Consider the following 20,725-nt stretch of genomic DNA (forward strand, 5'->3'; position numbering starts at 1 on the left):
GCTGGTCGGGACATCACACGCGGCCGGCGCCTCGCAGCCAATCAGCGCAGTACACTTCACCTCCGAGGCGGTGCGGGCGGCCAGTTAGGCCTCCGAATTGCAGCCGCAGCTCCGGACCAATTAGAGGAGGAAACGTCAGACAGTCGCGCCGCCGCAGGAATCCGCTCAGCCCCGGTAGCCGGGAGTCGTAGAAAATTACGTAAAAAGGCGGTGGGCGCGAACCGGTGCCAAGAGAGGGCACCCGAGGTACATGAATTCCCCCCCGCCCTCCACCTCGGACTCTCCACCAATCACAAGGCTCCTCTTCCAGCACTGACCAATTACGGGAGGGAGGGTTTATCTTGTTACAAGTCTGGGAATTTCATTCATATTGAGCTTTACGCTGGAGGCGGGAGCGGTGGGACACAGGAGAAATGGACGGAGACAATTACACTACGGCGGCCGGAGGGCGGACACATTGCTTAAGAGATCTTATTTTACCCTCTTGGAACAAGGCCGGAAAAAAATTGCCTCAGTTTCACCAAGAGGCCGTGGAGGCAGATTAGATTCGGATTCAGCTTCCATAACTTAGCGTTGAGAACATCCCCCTTTCCTTGCCCTCCAGTCTAGCCTTAGCTTTATTTACAAACCTGAGGCAGAACATTTTACTGGCAGTGTTGTGAAATATTAATGGGAGAAAAGCTGTAAACCTTCTAGCACAGCGTCTGACACAGTAAACACACAATGAATAACTATTATCACACTTAGGAGAACTCTTTGATTCCCCCACCTACTGTTCATGACAAAATTCTAGGTGTCTTCCTTGATTCCGCCCCCGTATTCCCGATCCACATCTTTGCCTTTAAAATATATCTTGAATCTGTCCATTACTGTACATCTCCAGTACCTCTCTAGGCCAAGTCACACCATCACTTACCTAGCAAGACCTCCTAAGTGGTCTCCCTGCCTCCACTCTTAATATTTTACTATCTCTTGTTAACTCCTGACCCCCAGCCCCATGATTTTTTGCAAACATGTCAGAGCATGTCATTCCCCTGCTCAAAACCCCGAATTGCTTTTCATTGCACTTAAAACCCCAACTCTTTAGGCTAGCTTACAAAACTCTGTGTGTCTTAATAAAGCTGGAAAAAAAATCTTTAAGCCTAATATGATCTGTGCCCTCACCTAATATACTCCTTACCATGTTCCAGCAAAACTGGTTTTCTTTTTCTTTAATACATCAAACTTGTTCCTCCCTAAGGCCTTTGTTCTAGCTGTTCTCTCTGCCTCAAGCACTCGTCCCTTAGTTTCTAAACATGGGTGACTCATTTGTACACTCAGATCAGTTGAAATGTCACTACTTCAGAGAAGACTTCCCTGACCAATGAAAAATAGCCCCTGCTGAGTCCCTTATTCTTACACCATCCTATTTTGTTTCCATCCCTACCCCCCACACTCACACAACTGTATGCCAGTTTCAAGAGAGCATGAATCTAGACTGTTCTGTTCACACCTGAAGAGAACAGCATCTTAGAACGGAGCCGGGCACAGAGTAAAAGTTGTTTCAACTGTGATCTTCCTATGCTGGCTTCTTATACTTAAGTCCTCAGATCTAATTCCACATTGACTCCCTCCTCCCCCCCTCCAAATTTATAGCATTTATTAAATTCTGAAACTGTCCAGTTTTTTCCTTAATATGTATTATCCATTCTCCCTACTAAAATATGCACTCCAGGAAGGCGGAGATCTATTTTGTTCACTGCTGTGATCCTAGTGCCTAGCACTGTGACAGACACAGTTGTACTCAATAGTAATTGCTGTTGCAGAAAACAAAGGCATAGAGGTGACAGAATCTGTCCAAGGTCACTGAACTATTTAGTGGTGCAGCTTGAATTCTCACCCAGATCTGTTTGAATCCAAGGTCCCTATCTGCTCTTGGCTTATACAGAGGTAAGGGAAAAAGACAAGGTTACTGCTTTCAGGAAGATGCCTACTGGAGGAGAGAGGCCACATAAAAGAGGAACTAAATTGCACTTTATGGTCTTATTTACCCTTGTAACTCCCACACCTTATACAAGCCATAAACGAACTAAGAAACCAGGAAATGGCTAAAAATCATTAAGTGGAGGCTTCGAGGAAGGAGTGGTCTTCTGCACGGTGGAATCCAAAAAAGCTTCAAGAAAGCGGTAACGTGGCGGGAAAGCTAATAAAGCTAGCCTGGGGGTTCTTTTGTTAAGGAGCTAATAACCCCGGGGGCTCTCGCTTCAGACCGCCTGGGTTTCTATGCTGGCAGCTCTCTTGCTGTGACCTTAGGAGTGTGTTACTTCTACCTCTCTACGTCCTAGTTTAGTTGTCGGTAAAACAACCGTACTTAACTTAAAGGGCTCTTGGGAAGACTGAGATAATGCACATAAAGGTGCTTTACACAGGGCGGGCCCGCGATGAACACTATAAATGTAAACTGTCATTGTCATTACATTACTGATCAAAGCGTGCTGACCTTACCAGCAGCTATTGGCTGACCATAGATGTGTAGAGCAATAGAAAACGTCCTACTTCTCTGATTTGAAAGGCACGATACCAGAAGCCGCCGGGTCTGGCTCCAGGTCTCAGCACCGAGGACCCTTGGCCTCAGCCACGTATTTCTCAGCCCGCGGGAGAAGCGGGAGGCCGCTCTAGCAACGTCGGCCTCCAGTTCTCGGTGGTGCGAGGCCTGGCGCTTGCGCAGTGGGTGAGGCGGGCGAGGGGCGGGCCTGGCGAGCTGGGCGCGGCGGCGCGCGGAGGGTGCGGCGGAGCGGCCCTACCTTCGCAGGTAACCGCGCGCGGGCCGGCGCCAGGGAGGGACGGCGGGCTGGGGAGGCTGCCCTTTGGATCGCCAGGTCTCGGTCCGCTACGGAGCCTACCGGCTGGGGCTTACCGGTTCCCAGAGCCCGGCCCGGGAGCTCGTGCGGCCCGGACTAAGACAGCGTCGGAAGTGGCGGCAAAGCCCTCAGAGGACGGCTGTGGGTCTCACGTCCATCTCCCCGCCTGAAAAACCCCCAACCCAGCGCTCTCAGGGGCTGCTTTTGAGAGGGAAAAAGGCCTTGTTTGTTTAGGAATTTAGCCTTCTCGAGTCTGAGTTCATTCCCCAGGATCTGGCTTTCGATCGCATCCTTGAGGAATTCAGGATCTCACAGAGCAGCCTCTTTCTGTCTTGGGGCGAATAAGATCCTCTCATAACTTTTCATCTCTTGTCCTCAGAACAGCGCTAAGCCATTCCCGTATACGGAGAAAGTTGCCCTTTACCCTCTCACACCTTTCTTTTGGGTTTCATGCTCCCACGTTCCTTTACCTGGCGCTTATGGGGCCTCACATCTAAGGCCCCTCGTTCTGGTAATCCTTTTCTGAATCCACTTCAATTTTCCAGAGATTTTCCCAAAACTGGGTTCCTAAAGTATTTTTGTAAGTAACACAGTCCTCAAGTCAGACAGACTTGAATTCTAATCCAGGGTCGTCCCAACCTAAGTATGTGACTTTGGGTAAGTCCCTTAACTTCTCCAAGCCTCAGTATGCTCATCTGGAAATGGGGACAATCATATTATCTCTAGGCGGTTGAGAGGACGAAAGGAGGTGAAGAATGAAAATTATTTAGTGTGCTACCTGGAACACAGTAAGCACCCAGTTGATGTCAGTTATTTTTTGAGCAGATAATTCCCCCCAAAAGCATGACAGTCTTGGAATCAAATGGAAAGTATCATAATAGCAATAAATAAATAAATAAATAAATAAATAAATACATAAAGAAAAATAAATAGCATTTTCCATCAGTGATATAAGAAAGGTTTTTAAGTGATGTTACTTAATGCTGAGGAGTGCTCAATGGTCAAATGGTACTCGATGGTACCTTGGTCAAGTGATAGTACAGTTTGATACAGTCATCTTGGAAAGCGATGGAAATATGTGTCGGGAGCTTTAGAAATGTCATTTAATTCATTTCACCAGTGCGTATCTGAAAATTTTCTCAGAAATAATCATAGTGCAGAAAACATGCAGAAAGATGGTAATTATAGCACTATTTATAATTGTGAAACATTTAAACTTTTTGTGTTATTATTTTAATTGAAGTATAGTTGATATACATTATATTAGTTTCAGTTGTATAACATTAGTGATTCGACAATTTTATACATTTCAAAATACCACTGGCTCAGGTCTCGATCTCAGTTGTGAGTTTAGGCTCAGTGTTGGGCTCCACGCTGGGTGTGGAGCCTACTTAAATAGAACAAAACAAAAGGAAAAAAACACGCGCAATAAGTGTAGTTGCCATCTGTTACCACACAAAGTTATTACAATATTATTGACTATATTCCCCATGTGTACTTTTCTTCGCTGTGACTTACTTATTTTATAACTGGAATTTTATACTTCTTAATCCCCTTCAACCTTCACCTACATTTAAATTTTCTACAGTGGAAAAATTTAACATATACGAAAGTAGAATAGGTAAATAAACCACCGTGTGCTCATCACCTCACTTCAGCAATAATTAGTATTTTGTGTAAGTTGTTTTTGTGAAAAATTTTAAACCTACTTAATGTCCAAAAATAGGAGAACAGGTGAATAAACTAGGGTACCTTAATTTAGAGTGCAATGAAGCTTTTAAAATAACAGAATTGTATATATGCTGTTATCACAAGCTTGAAAATTCAAAAGCTAACATCCAATCTGTGTAGAAAAAGAGATGGAAAGGAAGTACAATTGACTAGTAACTAGTTTCCCTTTGATGGTGGGACAGTGGATGATTTCCTCCCCTTCTATTTTTAGATATGGTATAAGTATTCCATAAAAATTATGTACTGTTGTTATGACAAAGAAACAACAGTGAAATCTGAAAGCATTGCACCTGAACTAAGCACAAAGATGCCAGCGCAGCTTCACTGTTACAGAGACTAAAGGTGATCTATTTCTGCAGCCCACGCTTGTGTGAGCATTCATCCGCCGCATCATGTTAGTGCTGCCTAGTGAACTATATGTCAGCTAACACGTCTAAATCTTTAACCCCCATCCTCTATGTGTAAGTGATTTGACTCTGAAATTTTATTCCCCTTATTTTGACTAGCCTCACCTCTCAGGGAAGGCAAAGATTTCCTGTGAAGAGATGACTCTCTCATTTCTTCTTTAATTCCTTTCCTGTGCAGGATTCCAACTCATACTTCACACATTTATACACTCTCCCTAAAACAACCACTTTGAACAATTCAAGTAAGATAATTTTGTTTTATCACAAAATTTTTCTTGTTCAAATCCATTATAGTGACATCTGACCAAAAATTCATTCTGCACTTGGTTGATAAACTAGATCTGCTTTTTAAACTGACATGGTACATCTTAAAACAGTGAAGGGAGGGGGTCACCTTAAAGAAAACGTATAAATGGAAAAAACAAAACAACAACAAAAAGAACATGTATAAATGAGTTTTGTTTCAAATCAATGTGTGAAAAAACTTTTGTTTCCTAGGTATGCCAAGAAGCCTTATGACACAGATGTCTTTCAAGATAATATGGATCAGTCCGGAGTTCTCCTCTGGGTGAAAGCAGAACCCTTTATAGTGGGTGCCTTGCAGGTCCCCCCTCCGTCCAAGTTCAGTCTTCACTATCTCAGGAAGATATCCACGTATGTGCGAACCCGGGCCACAGAAGGAGCTTACCCACGCCTGTACTGGTCTACGTGGAGGCACATTGCCTGTGGGAAGCTGCAGTTGGCTAAGGATCTGGCGTGGCTTTACTTTGAAATATTTGATAGTCTTACAGTGAAGACACCAGAGGAGCGCCTGGAGTGGTCTGAGATTCTGTCCAACTGCATGTCTGAGGATGAAGTTGAAAAGCAAAGAAATCAGGTATGGATTTATATGTATGTTTAACTCTTTTTATATAAACAGAAAATAAGCTATCTTTACTTTTTGTACTAGCTGTACAGTGTGTGGTTTTAGGTTAATGACTATTGTGATCCGAAAGTGCCGTTTTTTTTTTAACCATTCCAGTTGCAGTATTTAATGAATTACCCCTTACTTAGCAATCCCTATTCACCTACTTCCTAAGCAATAATGTTACAAGAACCCTGTAACCCTGACTTTAAAAATATTTTAAGGTGAGTGCGTGGTTATGAATCATTGATATATTACAGTCAGAGAACCTGACTATTTTTAAGTGAGCATCTTCTATGTGCTGGGATTCAAAGATGATTGGAACAGCATCTCTGCCCTCATGGAGCTCATAGACTAGTAGGGGAAATTGGTGTGTAAAAAAAGTGCTATTTGATAGTGTGGAATGTATAATAGTAAAAGTGTGCATAAAGTACAGAAATAAGATAAGGAAGAGAACGGGTAGTTCTGGTGATCAGGAAAGACTTCACAGAGAAAGTATATTAATCAGAGTAGGCTCATTATAGTAACAAGCAATCCTGCCATTTCAGTGGCTCAGCACAGTAACAGTTTATTTCTCATTCATGTAGCAGTGTAACAACAGGGCATCTGGTTGGATGAGTCTCTAGACTGCTGTTGTCCAAGCAGTGACTCTCAGAGATCTAGTCTTCTTCTGTCTTTTGGAACCACAATGTTATTAGCTTTGCTGCAGTTAAAAACAAACCAAAATGAAATTCCGATGGCCTACAGTAACAAAGGTTTGTTTCTTGCTTATTTTACATGCAGCCTGCACTTTAGCTAGGGCTAAAAGTTATGGCTATCCTCTATGTGTCTACTCATTTGGGGACCCAGGCTGAAGAAACATATTCTATATAGGTTATGCCTATTCCATGACAGAAGAGAAGAGCAGCCGAGCAGGAGAAAACTCATGATGCCTCTTAAAACGTTTGCTCTGATGGGACATATACTATAATTAGTTTCATTCCATTGGCTGAAGTTTTGTTATATGTCCATGTCTAAAATCAGGACGATGGGGAGGTAAACTACCTTGCAGGAGGTAGGGAAATCCCACGGCCATGGATCGGGCTGTATAAGCCTCCTAGAGGATGTGGAAGTGAGTAATTGTGGGTATAATACAGTTTGCCCCAGCCATGCCCACTAGGGCCTCAGAGTCCTTCACTTCCATTTTTTGCTGGAGCCTTTTTGGGAGACTTGAAAGTGACGTATGTCAATCCACCCACATTCCATTGACTGCAACCCAGTTATACCACGTTTAACTTCAAGGGAGGCTGAGAAATGCCATCTAAATGTGTGTCCAGTGTTTACCCCAAAGATACAGACGTAGTAAAGAGAAGGGCCATATGCACCCCAATGTTCATAGCTGCATTGTCCACAATAGCCAAATCATGGAAGGAGCCGAGATGCCCTTCAACAGATGACTGGATTAAGAAGCTGTGGTCCATATATACAATGGAATATTACTCAGCTATCAGAAAGAATGAATTCTCAACATTTGCTGCAACATGGACGGCACTGGAGGAGATAATGCTAAGTGAAATAAGTCAAGCAGAGAAAGACAATTATCATATGATTTCTCTCATCTATGGAACATAAGAACTAGGATGATCGGTAGGGGAAGAAAGGGATAAAGAAAAGGGGGGTAATCAGAAGGGGGAATGAAACATGAGAGACTATGGACTATGAGAAACAAACTGAAGACTTCAGAGGGGAGGGGGTTGGGGGAATGGGATAGACTGGTGATGGGTAGTAAGGAGGGCACGTATTGCATGGTGCACTGGGTGTTATACGCAACTAATGAAGCATCAAACTTTACATCGGAATCTGGGGATGTACTGTATGGTGATTAACATAATATAATAAAATAAAAAAAAATTAAAAAAAAAATAAAAATAAATGTGTGCCCAGGAAAAAAAGAAAAGGTATTTATTTAGTATCTAGCCACACTCTGCCGCATGGGGTAATATCTAAACAAGGTTTGGAAATTGAAAAGTTTGGCAAGAGAGGAAGGACATTATTGTCATTCATTAATTAAACATTGAGTGCCTACTGTGTGTGAGGTACAGTAGTGGATGCTGGATACAGAGATTAATAAAACCTTCAAGAAGCTCCAGAGTTTTTGAGTGCTTATTATGTGCTAGATTCTATGCTAGTTACTAGGAATATAAAAATGAAAAAGATGAGGATCTTATAGTTTCACGAAGAGGAAGGTATATGAATAATGATAATATAATAAATAATTGTTAAATGGAAGTATGTATAAAATCAAGGAATTTTGCTGAGTAAAAAAAAGCCAATTCCAGAAGGTTATGTATTGTATGATTCCATTTATATAACATTCTTGAAATGACAAAATTATAGAGATAGAGAACAAATAAGTGATTGTCAGGAATTAAGGAAGGGGTGAGGGTGGGAGGGAAGTAGGAAGTAGGTGTGGCTATAAGGGCAACATGAGAGATCCTTGTGTGGATGGAAATGTTCTATAACTTGGCCGCATCGGTGTCAACACCCTGATTGTGCTAGTGTATTATAGCTTTGCAAGATGGGAAACTGCCTTCAGTGTACACGGATCTCTCTGTTCTTACAACTGCATCTGAATTTACAGTTATCTCAAAAAATTTAATTAAGAAAGTAAGCATTAAAAAAATTATGTAGGTTTATGGGGTTCTGATTGCTAGTTGATTAAATGGGTTTAGGTGGTCCTGAGAATCTGTATTTTTCAATTTCTTACTTATAGCAATTTTGAGCCGGGTTGGGAAGCATGGTGAATAGAGCTGTAGTAGCAGATGTATTACGTTTTTGTGTCTCCCGTCTGGGTATGGAAACGGGTACATGAGGATAATCCGGAGCTTCAAACCATACCCTTCTTCAAATAAGAAACGACTTATAAACATCTATCAGACCAGTGGTATTTTTTTTAAGTCAAACACTCTTTTAAGAACTTGATGAAAACCTGAGTCCTCCTCACCCACAAAATGTACATACACCAAAAACTTACATACAATTTCAGGTGTTGCATCGATACCCTAAACTTTATTGATAAGTCTGTGAGCCTTAGGTTAGACTAAACTGCATATTTTTGAAATTTCCATCTTCTTTTCTTCCATTTATTTATTCAAATGACTAAAGCTTGTCTTTTTTTTAACTGCGATTTTAAACTTCTGAAATACTATACTTTTAAAAAGTACATACTTCATCCTCTCCTCTCATCGATTTTGGGGAGAGAATGCCTATGCCGTAGATGCTACATAGCTTTCCGAGAAGGTGAGTGACTCTAGTTTAATTAGTTTTATAAGCTCCTATATCTGGGTATCAGAAACATACATATCAAATGCTAGCAAGTTTCCTTTTTTCTTTTCTTTCTTTCTTTTTTTTTTAGGATTGGCAAACTGTTGTGAATTTATTTTACTGTATCTGCTTAGTTGTAGACGAGGGACTGATGTGGTTTAGGACGTGTGTTCATCATTTCTTTTCTTTTTGGCCAGCTTTCAGTGGACACCCTACAGTTCCTGCTCTTCTTATACATACAGCAGTTAAACAAGGTCTCCCTGAGGACATCTTTGATTGGAGAAGAGTGGCCTAGTCCCAGAAATAGATCTCAGTCTCCTGACTCGACTGAAAAATCCAGTTGCCATAATAAGGTACTGTTTAAATTTTGGTCTCCTTCTTTGAAAGGGACAATTTATGAGGGAGATGATTTACCTTCATTAAAAATTGTGTTGGGATTACTTATATAAGCCAGTCATTTGCTGGCGTGTTTTGTTTTGTTTTGCTTTTTCGTTTCTTTTCCTTATTATAAAACAAAATAAATATTTGCAGTTAGTCAAATAGAGAAGTAATTTCCATTCATTTCTTCAATGACACAAAAATCACATGATTTGGGGGCAAATTATTCACTGTACTCTCATTAGCATTCTCATTTTTGCCAATGTTAATGAATTTGAATCTACTTATTTGACTCAGGATACATGAGAAGATGTAGTGTCTGCAGTCTGTTGAAATTTATTGAAACAGTTTCGAGAAGAATATCTTGTCATGTGTTTAAGTGCTGTGCTTTGGTATACCGGAGCTCAGCATGCTTATGTCATATTATATGATGCAACAACCTAGAGGTTAAACTTAACTGCCTCACATTGTGAGTTCTAGAAATTATGTTATTTCTTCTTTCTGTTTTGTAAAGAAAACTGAAACATTTTTACCTGTTTATGTAAAAGTATTCTAAAAAACTTTAAGTAAAACATAGATCTCAGTATTACTGCCATGTGCAGGTTCTTTAAAAATGTTCTGAGGCAAACAGCAACAACAAAAACTTCTTTGATATTTGGCACTTTTATAATCTCCTTTTTCAAGTAAACCTGTCCACCCTGTGTTCCACGATACGATTCCCTCCTGGTTTTGCTTCTCATTTTTCCTTCTCACTCTTCTTCATGAGCCTCCGCACTGGTCCATACAGGCCACTACTCCCCCAGGATTCTGCCTGGGGCAATGTTGTCTTCTTGCTAGACATATTCTTTAAACATAATTCTTCTCTTCCCATGACTTCACATATCTCAATGACTCCTGAGTTTGTCTCCATCCTAAATTTCCCTCCTCATGTAGATGCCCTATCTGTACCTTAAATGCAGAATGTCCAAGTCCAGATGTATTAGGCCAATCATTGTCTGTTCTCTCCGTGTTGAATGGGCACCATGTCGAGATGGTGTTTGGAATTAAGGTAGTCTGCATTCAAATTGACTCTGCCACATATTATTATGATTTTAGGCAACTAGGCCTTTGCTTCTGTTTTGTGAATGGGGATGATAATGCCTATTTCTGAGTGGCTGCGAAATTTCAGTAATACATTAGCATGAGACTTGTTGCGTGGTAACCATCAGTATATGGTGACTCTTTGTTTGTGCTATAGCATGACCTCTCCCAACAACTGATTAGACCAGAGATGGACACTTGACTAGAGTAACCCATTCATAGATATGTATTTGAAATTGGTCTGATTTGGATTGATCACCTGGCCCAATCAGTGCCTCCAGGAACTGAAGAAATTACCAGTTTGTGCTGGGTGCTTGAGCTGGACGCTCAGGTAGCACTGGTACGAGAATAGCCACCATGTTCACAAGTGACCTGGAGTTATGAGGGATTAGAAACCCTGAGGTAATCAGAGAAAAAGAATAGAATGGAACAGACATGGAGAGACACTGGCGTCTGAGAGAGAACCAGGCTCCTGATGGCCTTCCAGTTCCAGTTCTGATGAGGCCTACCTGTACTTCAGTTTGGGAGATGACTGTGCGTCACTACGGTAAAATCTCCCTTTACCTGAATTGACTTATATTCCCAAAGCCAGAGGAAGTTACCATCAGCTACCCATGCTCGTTCTCTCAGCACCCATACCTACTTTTTTGTCAAGTCTTGCTTATTCTGCCTCCAAAATAACTGATTTAAAAATCTGTCCCTCTTTGGGTGGCTGGCTCAGTTGGTAGAGCACGCAACTCTTGATCTCAGGGTTGTGAGTTCAAGCCCCGCATTAGAGACTACTTAAAAATAAGATCTTTAAAAATAAGGTCTGTCTCTTTTCTTCCTCTTATATAGGCCATACTGACATTGGTGGGGGGGCTTGATTTCTATAATTAGGTCCTACCTGGTCACCCTGCTTTTAGTCTTTACTCCGCCTACTACACTGGACTTTCCAAATGCAGAAGGATTGTATCTGTTTCCTGTCAAAACTCCCATCAGTAATTATCGTTGTCACTGTTGTTTTCACCTTGCGGTCCATGGAGCCGCCTCAGGGCCTACTATGGGTGAGGGGGTGCAGTAAGAGAGATGAAGAGCGACAGCTCTGCTTCGACATGTTCTATGGTATCCAAATGAGCGTTTACCAAAAAGAAAAAAGGTATAGCTATTTAGAAAATAGTTTTAAAGTCCCCGGCACATGAAATAAAGCCCAGATGCTTTAGTGTTTCATGCAGGCTTTTCATGATTGGCTCCTACCTATCTGAACACAGCAGATAATTTTACTGCTGTGGATCTTTGCATATGCTGTTCCCTAGGCCTAGAATGCCTTTTTTCCTTGTCTGTTTGCATAACTACCAACATGAATCAAGAATCTGTTCTAATAGCACTCCATGATGGTATTTTTTCCCCAAGAGGGGTTCCTTATTCCTCTCAGGCTCATAGCATGTCTTTACAGATCTCTGCTGTAGTTCTTATCTCATTGTGTAATAGTTGCTTGCTTGTATTGTCTTATCACTACATAGGCTTTGAGTTCCTTGAGGACAAGAACTGTGTCCTATTCAATTTGCATAATTCATCACTTAACACTGCATAAGAGATATTCAAGAAATATCTGTCGAATGAGTGAGCCAAGTCATTGAGACATCTGCCAACTCAAAGCTTATTCCAAAAGTGATAACTTCTCTTAAATCTAGCTACTGTAAGGTCAGTTGCATTGTTTCATCCAGTGGAATTTGAAACTCCTCCTGTAATATGAGAAGGTAACTAGAGAAACCCAGTGTTTCATGGAATGAATGTCCAAGGTGGCTATTTTTATGTTAGATCTGAAACTTTGAGTATTTACTAGTTGTGGGACCTTGGGCAAGTTTCTTAACCTTTCTGTATCTCCAATTCCTCATTTGTAAAATGGGCATGGTAACGGCAACTTATGCAAGATGGTTGCTAGGATTAAATATGGTAAAGTTTATACAACACTTTGTGGTTGGCATGCACTAAGGGTTAGCTGTAGTATTACTTTTGAATTAGCTAAGGAAAGGAGAGAATCTGTTTATGCCTATCACATAATATTAAAAAATCTTTATAAGGTTTATAGTGTTGCCTTAAATGCTTTTTTAGGAGGTGAGGCAAAATAGAAATACAAAATAATTAAAATATAAAATTTTCAAGTCTTGTAAAATTTGTTCTGTTAAGAGTGCTTTATTTTGATATTTTTTAGAACTGGAATGATTACAGTCACCAAGCCTTTGTCTGTGATCATCTGTCAGATCTCCTTGAGCTGCTTTTAGATCCAGAACAACTCACTGCATCATTTCATTCGACCCATAGTAGCCTAGTCTCTCGCGAAGCTGTTGTGGCCCTCAGCTTTCTTATTGAGGGTACAGTGAGTAGAGCCAGGAAGATATATCCCCTTCACGAGCTCGCTCTGTGGCAACCACTGCATGCAGACAGCGGCTTCTCAAGGATCTCTAAGACCTTTTCTTTCTACAAGCTGGAAGCCTGGTTGAGAGCCTGTTTGACCGGGAATCCATTTGGTACATCTGCTTGCCTCAAGTCTGGAAAGAAATTGGCTTGGGCTCACCAAGGTATTTTTTCAGTATTTTAATCCATAGTAAATTGAATGACAACTTAAGGAACCTAGTGTTTTCTGGTGCATTAGTAATCACACATCTTCTGTAGAAGACATAAAAATATTGCCACTATAAGAGAGAAGAAGGGAACCGCTCTCTTTCGTCTATGACTTTTTCCATCAAGGCAGCAATAGTCTAAGAGAGTCGATTTCAGAGTCCAGGTCATTCTGGTCACAGTTAATGGATCTCCACATTCAGTCAACCGTCTCTTTGCTCTGCTTTTCTCTATTCTGACTCTTTCTCCCTCACCCTTTCACATGCTCATGTGTTGAGGGCCTTCCTGTTTTCTCTGCACCACAGCCAAATTTGGCCATTCCACAGTGACAACCTCAGAGAGTTGGTGTAAAGATGGGGTCCTTTTTAGGTACACAGACACAAACAGATTAGACTTTTCTGGATTGGAAATGTCAAGTTACAGTAGAGAAAATCTGGCCTTGGTTGTATCAGATACCTATTCCTGACTATCCAGCGATTGCTAACAGGATAATTTCAGGGGCTGTATGACTTCTGGGGCCCAGGTATGAGTTTAAAGAGAAGTAGATGCCTACACTGAGACAAATGCCGGGCAAAATTAATGAAAAACAAACAAACAAACCTAGACTATACTTCCACAATCTCTGAATTTCAAGGATAAAGAAAAAATAGGTTCTGTGTAATTAAAAAATCAGTTTTGTGTCAAACTTCTATAATTTGACATATTTTTATAATTTGATGATCATGAAAAATGATTCAGCAATGTCTACAGAATCTCAAGCAAAAAGATTGTGATCCAAGAATTCTAAATCCAGCCAAGCTATTGCTCTAGTAAGAGGTCACAGACTTCCAGATATCTAAGGGTCCCATAGATATATAGGATATGCTACATAATTCTTGATGGTGATTAAAGAGTATAGGCTCAAGCAAGTTTTTAAATGTCATTACAGTAGTCACTAGTAGGTAAAAGAGGATATCTAAACTCTTAGGATTATATCAAAATGTTAGCAGAGGTGGATAATAGGATCACAAAAAATTGTATCTTCTTTCACCACTCGTATTTAAAAATTGTCTCCAATAACCATGTATTTCTTACTTAGTAAAAGGAAACATTAAGAATTGTTTTTTTTTTTTAAAAAGTAATAATGTACTTATGTGATCTCCTCATATTTGGCCAGTATTCTTTACAGGGGTATCCTACTGGCTTTCAGAGAGGTGCCGTTTGAGAAGCTAGTCCCATAACGGTGAGACTGTATTAGAAGGGCAACCCCTGCACAGAGTTTTTGAGTGTCAGTTTGTGCAAGGCACTGTGTGTGGAAGGAAGATGTGCTCTCAGTTACTAGCGATGCAGGGGTTAAAGGCATGAATCCAAGTAGAATTCATGGAATGATATGGTAAGTAGCTTAGGAAGGGTTTGAAATTAGTATTATGGCAATTTAAGGATTGGGATGATAAATTAAGGCAATTTGGGAAAGATACTTGAGTTATTTGAGTTGGGCCAGCTCTGTCCCTAGCCATATGACCTTAGGCACATTACCTGAAAGATACACAGGGGAAAAAAAATCTTAGATCCATAGGCAATCTTGTATGGACTAGAGGTTTTAAAAAATTTTTATGACAAAAAATTATGAAATATTGCAAACATACAGAAAAACACAAGGAACAGTATAGCCAACACTTCTTTACCCAATGCCCAGATCTAATGTTTTCCCAAACCTTACATGTATCTAATTTTAGACACTTATACACTTAGACATATGTAACCTCATATGGTTGGTTGTTTTTCTTTGATTTGAAACGATCTCATTTATTTATGTTTTTCTTAAATAGTTGAAGGGACGACCAAAAGAGCTAAGATTGCTTGTAATACGCACGTGGCCCCTAGGATGCATCGCATGGTGGTGATGAGCCAGGTTTACAAGCAGACCTTGGCCAAGAGCTCAGATACTCTGGTGGGGGCACATGTAAAGATTCATCGTTGCAACGAATCTTTTATATATCTGCTCTCTCCCTTACGGTAAGCACAATTCTGATATTTTGATCTTTTCTGTGAACTAGGGTTGATCCTTTTTTGCCATCAGAGAATGATTTTGTAGTCAAATATTCTTTTATCTTACTCTCATTCAGCGGAATTTACCTCATTTCTTCATTTTTCAGATCTGTGACCATTGAGAAATGCAGGAATAGCACTTTTGTCTTAGGCCCTGTACAGACTGCTCTTCACGTCCACAGCTGTGATAACATTAAAGTCATTGCTGTTTGCCATCGTTTGTCCATCTCTTCTACAACAGGCTGCGTCTTTCACGTTCTGACGCCTACACGCCCACTTATTCTCTCTGGAAACCAGGCAGTAACTTTTGCCCCTTTCCATACCCATTACCCAATGCTGGAGGATCACATGGCCCGGACCGGCCTCGCTACGGTGCCTAACTATTGGGATAAGCCAATGATTGTGTGCAGAGAGAACTGCAACGCAAGTGTCTTCCGACTCTTACCACCTTGTGAATTCTATGTATTTATTATCCCCTTTGAAATGGAAGGGGACACAACAGAGATACCTGGGGGCCTTCCATCTGCATATCAGAAGGCACTGGGTCAAAGAGAACAGAAGATACAGATCTGGCAGAAAACTGTGAAGGAGGCTCGTTTGACAAAGTGAGTGTTTTCTAGAGAATTTGTCTTATGTACAACTCTATGGGAAAACAAATTAATCTGTACATGTTTACAGCTGTACTGAAGTAATAAAAAAGATGTAACATGTCTTTTGTTAAGGTCAGTATTCCAGGCTGTTTGGTTGGGGGATGGGAGCAAGTAGGTGCTCAAGAATTAGACTCCCTTCTTTCCAGAAGCTTTAGTTGATAGAGAAACAATTTGTATGTATGAAAGATTATATATAGAACATGCCACATGAGCCAATACTTACATGAATTGGTTTTAGTTTTTAGCTCTCTAAACTGTATTGGTGGTTCTCAACCTCAGTTGTGCATCAGTCATCCAAGAGGCTTGTTCGAAATACAAATTTCCTGACTCCACCATATCACAGATAAACTCTCCAAGGGTGGATTCCTAATGCTGCTCTGTGGACTAGTGCTAGTTTTTGTCCAGATTTTCCCTAATCCATGGTAAAATGTGAAAAATAAGTACAGTAGTACAGTGTTTTAAAACAAAGCTAAATTTAGTCCACTTAAAATAAAATTTTTTCTGAAATTATATCCTTCCTAAACTTGGGGTGCTAAAATATCTTATTTTTTAAATTACATGTTTGTGGTAGTAGATGAACTCTAGAAGCCAGGGACACGCCATATGGTTAATAGAGCTTCAGAAAACATCAGTGTGGGTAGTCAGGGAAGATTTATGGGGGAAGTAGAATTTGTGTTGGATCTGGAAGAATTAGCAGTGTTTGGATAGGAGCTGAGGACTGGGCAGAATACTTTTGTATCTGACCAATCGGGGTGTTGGTGGGCTCCAATGTGCAGAACTGAGCAGAGCAGTTATTTGGAGGGAATAAATGGATAACCAGAAATAATTTAATGTCTATCCCATTAAAGTACTTTATAATCATCTGGAGTAAAATGAACATGAATTTAGTGTTCTTACATTTTTTTTGCTCTTGATGGCACTTTTAGGGATCAAAGGAAGCAGTTCCAGGTACTTGTGGAGAATAAGTTTTATGAGTGGTTGATTAATACGGGACATCGCCAACAGCTGGACAGTCTTGTGCCCCCTGCCGCAGGCTCCAAACAAGCAGCAGGATAGACTCCCACATGGAAACACTGGTGGGCATTTATAACGTAGACCACTTACAAGAAATTATCTTGGGAAAACCTTACAAACATGCAGAAAAGCTGTGCAGAATATTATGTTACTGGCCACTGCCTCTTTTTCTCTGCCAAACCCACTTGTATGTATAGACTTTACATACCTATTTTTGCCGCACTTTACAGTAAAGACCAGCCAAACTGTTCCATAGGTGGAGTCTATGGAATAATGGGCAAATATAATGGCCAAGTTTTGTCTTTTTTCTTCTTGCCTAGTACAGGTTTTCTACTGCCCAAAGATTCTACTTTCCCCATACATAGCTTTCAGTTGTATTTCCGCTTTCTAACACATCTCTCATCTTTCCCATCACCCACACGCGAATCCATTAAGTTAACTGATCTTTGTTAATTGCCCATATGACTATTCATAAATTACCAGAATTAATCCAAATGAAGATTTGAATACTGAACTCTGGAAGATCACAGATCCAATAGAAGAGAACATGGACACAGACAAATTTCCTAGAAGTCATTTAATCCAAATATAAAACATTATTTTTTTAAAATAGAAATTACTTTTCTATTTTGAAGTCTTTTTAAAGACTAATAATAGAAACACAAAGGATATCGAATAGTTCACAGAAAAATACTTATAAACACAAAGATAACTTTACAATTAAAGAAATGTAAGATACTATTTTTCCTCTATCAGATTAGCAAGGATCAAAAGCTGGTAGACAACACTGGTAAGGCATTTTATTTACCACTGGGGGAAGTGTATACATTTGTACAACATCTTTGGAGGATAGTTTGACAAAATACAAATTGTAAATGCACACGGTTCTTTGACTTTGCAATTTCACTTAGCATGTATCTTATAGATACACTTATGTAGGTAAAGATCTGTTTAAAAAATATGTTCATTGCAGCATTGTTTGAAATAGCTGTAGACTAGAAACAAACCCAGTGCTTCCCAGTAGAGGGCTGATGCCTAATGCATTGGTTCATCCATGTTAAAGAATGCATCTTTAAAAATAGAATGTGGTCTGTCTGTAGGTGCCGATACTGAATCTCTAAGCTGAAGGTTTGGAAGGGTGAAGGCAGAAGAGGAGGAGTAAAATATTGCCTTGTGTGTCTGAAAAAAGAGGGATAGTTATCACACATAGTTATTTGCTTATTATATGCCTTAAAAACTTCTGAAAGGACAAAAAAATTATTTTTTATTTTTATTTTTTTGAAGATTTTATATATTTATTTATTTGAAATAGAGTGAGAGCAAGAGAGAGAGCACACGAGCCAGGGGAGCAGGAGAGGGAGAAGTGGACTCCCCACCGAGTAGGGAGCCTGACATGGGGCTCGATGCCAGGACCCTGGGATCATGACCTGAGCCAAAGGCAGACACTTAGCCAACTGAACCACCCAGGAGCCCTGGACATAAAGAAATTATTGAAAGTGTTTGTCTTTGAGGAATGAGATTAGATGTCTACGGTGATTGAAAACTTATTCTTAATTTTTGTTGATATAGAATTCACATACCATGAAATTCACCTTTTTAAAGTGAAGGATTCAGTGGCTTTTATTAATATAGTCACAAGTTTGTACAACCTTCACTACTAACTAATCCAGAACATTTTCATCACCCTAAAAACAAACCCCATACACACGGACAGCCACCCCTTATTCCTCCACCCCCTCTTTCTCCAGTCCCTGGCAACCACTAATCTACTTTTTGTCCCTTGATTTGTCAACTCTGGACATTTCCTATAAATGGAATCTTTGGACATGTGGCCTTTGTGCCTGGTTTCTTTCACTGAATATCATGGTCTTAGGGTCATCTCTGTTGTAGCATGTGTCAGTCAGCCATTCCTTTTTATGGCTGGATAATATTCCATTATATGGATATACCACACTTTGTTCATCAGTTGATCTGAGATTTGAATCGTTTCCCCTTTTCAGTTGTTTTTACTTTTATTGTGAATAATATTGCTATGTACTTTAGTGTACAAGTTTTTTTGTAGACATGTTTTCAATTCTCTGGGTATATACCTAGGAGTAGAATTGTAAGGTTATAGGTTTAACTTTTTGAGGAAATGCTGAACTGTTTCCCAAAATTGCAAAAACTTTATTGTTTATAGATTGTTTGCATTTTCAAGTGTGTATTACTTTTTACAAAAAGGAATTTTATAATACTTATTTAATAAATGCTGAGATTAAGAATCGGGAATCTGATGAAGATTATCCAAAGGAAATGGGAACTATGAGAAGGTGAAATTTTAGTTGGGGCTAATCCCGATAGCCTGCCACTTTTTCATGCCTTCTATTATGAACTAATGTGACCCTCAGAAAAAAGGAATAAAATTAACCTTAACTCTTATGTATTTAATACTCTAAACTCTCACCTGACCTTGATTTACATGATTTTGTAAATACAAGTTTTTTCTTATTATTTGCATGAAAGCAATAGAAAATTAAGTTATTGATATTTTTCTCTTGTTATCTCCAGGGCCCTGGAAGCAGGAGGATGCATGCAAGATGGTACACGTCTTGAAACTAAATGGGCAACATGCTCTTGCTGCTTAAGAAGCATTGGGGCTTTTTCCTTCCTATTTAAGACCGTTCCTTGATTTCCATTCCACACCGATGTATTACTGCTTAGGTCGAATTTTAGATGAACTTCTATCATATAAACATATTGTTTATAGAAATCAGAAAGCTCATCTTTGTGTTGCCAAAATGAAGAAGTTGATGAAGACGGTTTCATTGTAGGTTAATATTAAAGTGACTGAATGTAGATTTACAAGTAAATTTCACATTTTAATTTCTATGATGAAAGGATCTCATCCTTCCTAGAGTTGAATAAGAGTTTCATAGTTCTTTGAAACTATTTAAAAGGAAATTGCTACTCCTTTTAAAAAATAATTGGAATGAAAATATAGTTTGTTGGTGTATAAATATAGCAGAAATAGTTTTATACAAAGATATTTTAGTCCTTAAAACTATGAAGCAATGAAATTGTGTTAAAATCTTTATTTTTCATTTTCTGCTTCAAATTTTCAATAAGCAAACTCTAAAAGGTAATTTTCTCCTTTTGAAAAAAAAAATAAAGCTTACTTTTAATTTTAGAAAAGGTTTTATGGGGGAAGGAAAGAATTTTTCCTCTATCCTTCTAGGTTCTTTTGGCTTTAGTCTATTAATTAAATGGACATAAGATAGATTAACAGGAAGAAAACAATTTTAATTACATATCTATGGGAGACTCTTAAGAATGTGAGTCCCAGGAACAAGTCAGGCAGTTGGTTTATATGCCACCCTGAGCTAAGGAAGGGGGTATGGGCCTCGGGCTTCAGAGGGGAGGAAGGTAATACACAGGATGTTAAGGAGAGCAGATGTGTGGCAGTTAGATGTTTGCCTCGTCATACAGACGGGCCATTCAGATTAAAAGTTCCCTCTGGTAATAGCTCTTCTGGGCCAGGCCCCCATCTGAATTATTTTAGGTAAATTAAGTTTTTCTTGAATCTGCGGGGTCTTCGTCACCTTTAGCTCAAAATAATCCACATGCTACAGTGGCACGTTTTGGGGTCATGTTTTCTCCCTCTCAATTACCAATGTCACTTTGTGATGTTATCAAAATAAAGTTTACATTTGATTGGGAAAGCGGTATTCTTTAAGATAAAGGAAAAAGAAGTATTAAATTATTAAAGATTATTAAATTATTAAATGAATCCACTGATAAACATTGCTTTGT

At 39.6% G+C, this 20,725-nt stretch overlaps 1 protein-coding gene across 1 annotated transcript; it reads left to right on the forward strand.

The window, feature by feature from the left end:
* The first annotated feature begins 2,639 nt into the window (after positions 1–2,639).
* On the forward strand, positions 2,640–20,702 carry TBCCD1 (TBCC domain containing 1). The gene is made up of 8 exons (XM_002914819.4): positions 2,640–2,791; positions 5,477–5,855; positions 9,383–9,538; positions 12,838–13,204; positions 15,053–15,239; positions 15,380–15,877; positions 16,849–16,998; positions 19,484–20,702. The coding sequence occupies exons 2-7, from the start codon at positions 5,520–5,522 to the stop codon at positions 16,976–16,978; spliced, it is 1,674 nt and encodes a 557-aa protein (XP_002914865.1). The 5' UTR covers positions 2,640–2,791; positions 5,477–5,519; the 3' UTR covers positions 16,979–16,998; positions 19,484–20,702.
* Positions 20,703–20,725: the final 23 nt, after the last annotated feature.

Source organism: Ailuropoda melanoleuca, chromosome 1, assembly GCF_002007445.2.
Source record: "Ailuropoda melanoleuca isolate Jingjing chromosome 1, ASM200744v2, whole genome shotgun sequence".
Lineage (NCBI taxonomy): Eukaryota > Metazoa > Chordata > Mammalia > Carnivora > Ursidae > Ailuropoda > Ailuropoda melanoleuca.

Excerpts from the sequence above, each read along its gene's own strand:
- TBCCD1 (XM_002914819.4), top strand. The coding sequence starts at position 5,520 with ATGGATCAGTCCGGAGTTCTCCTCTGGGTGAAAGCAGAACCCTTTATA. Across the intron at positions 5,856-9,382 it reads TTGAAAAGCAAAGAAATCAG|CTTTCAGTGGACACCCTACA; the intron begins GTATGGATTTAT and ends CTTTTTGGCCAG. Across the intron at positions 15,240-15,379 it reads TATCTGCTCTCTCCCTTACG|ATCTGTGACCATTGAGAAAT; the intron begins GTAAGCACAATT and ends TTCATTTTTCAG.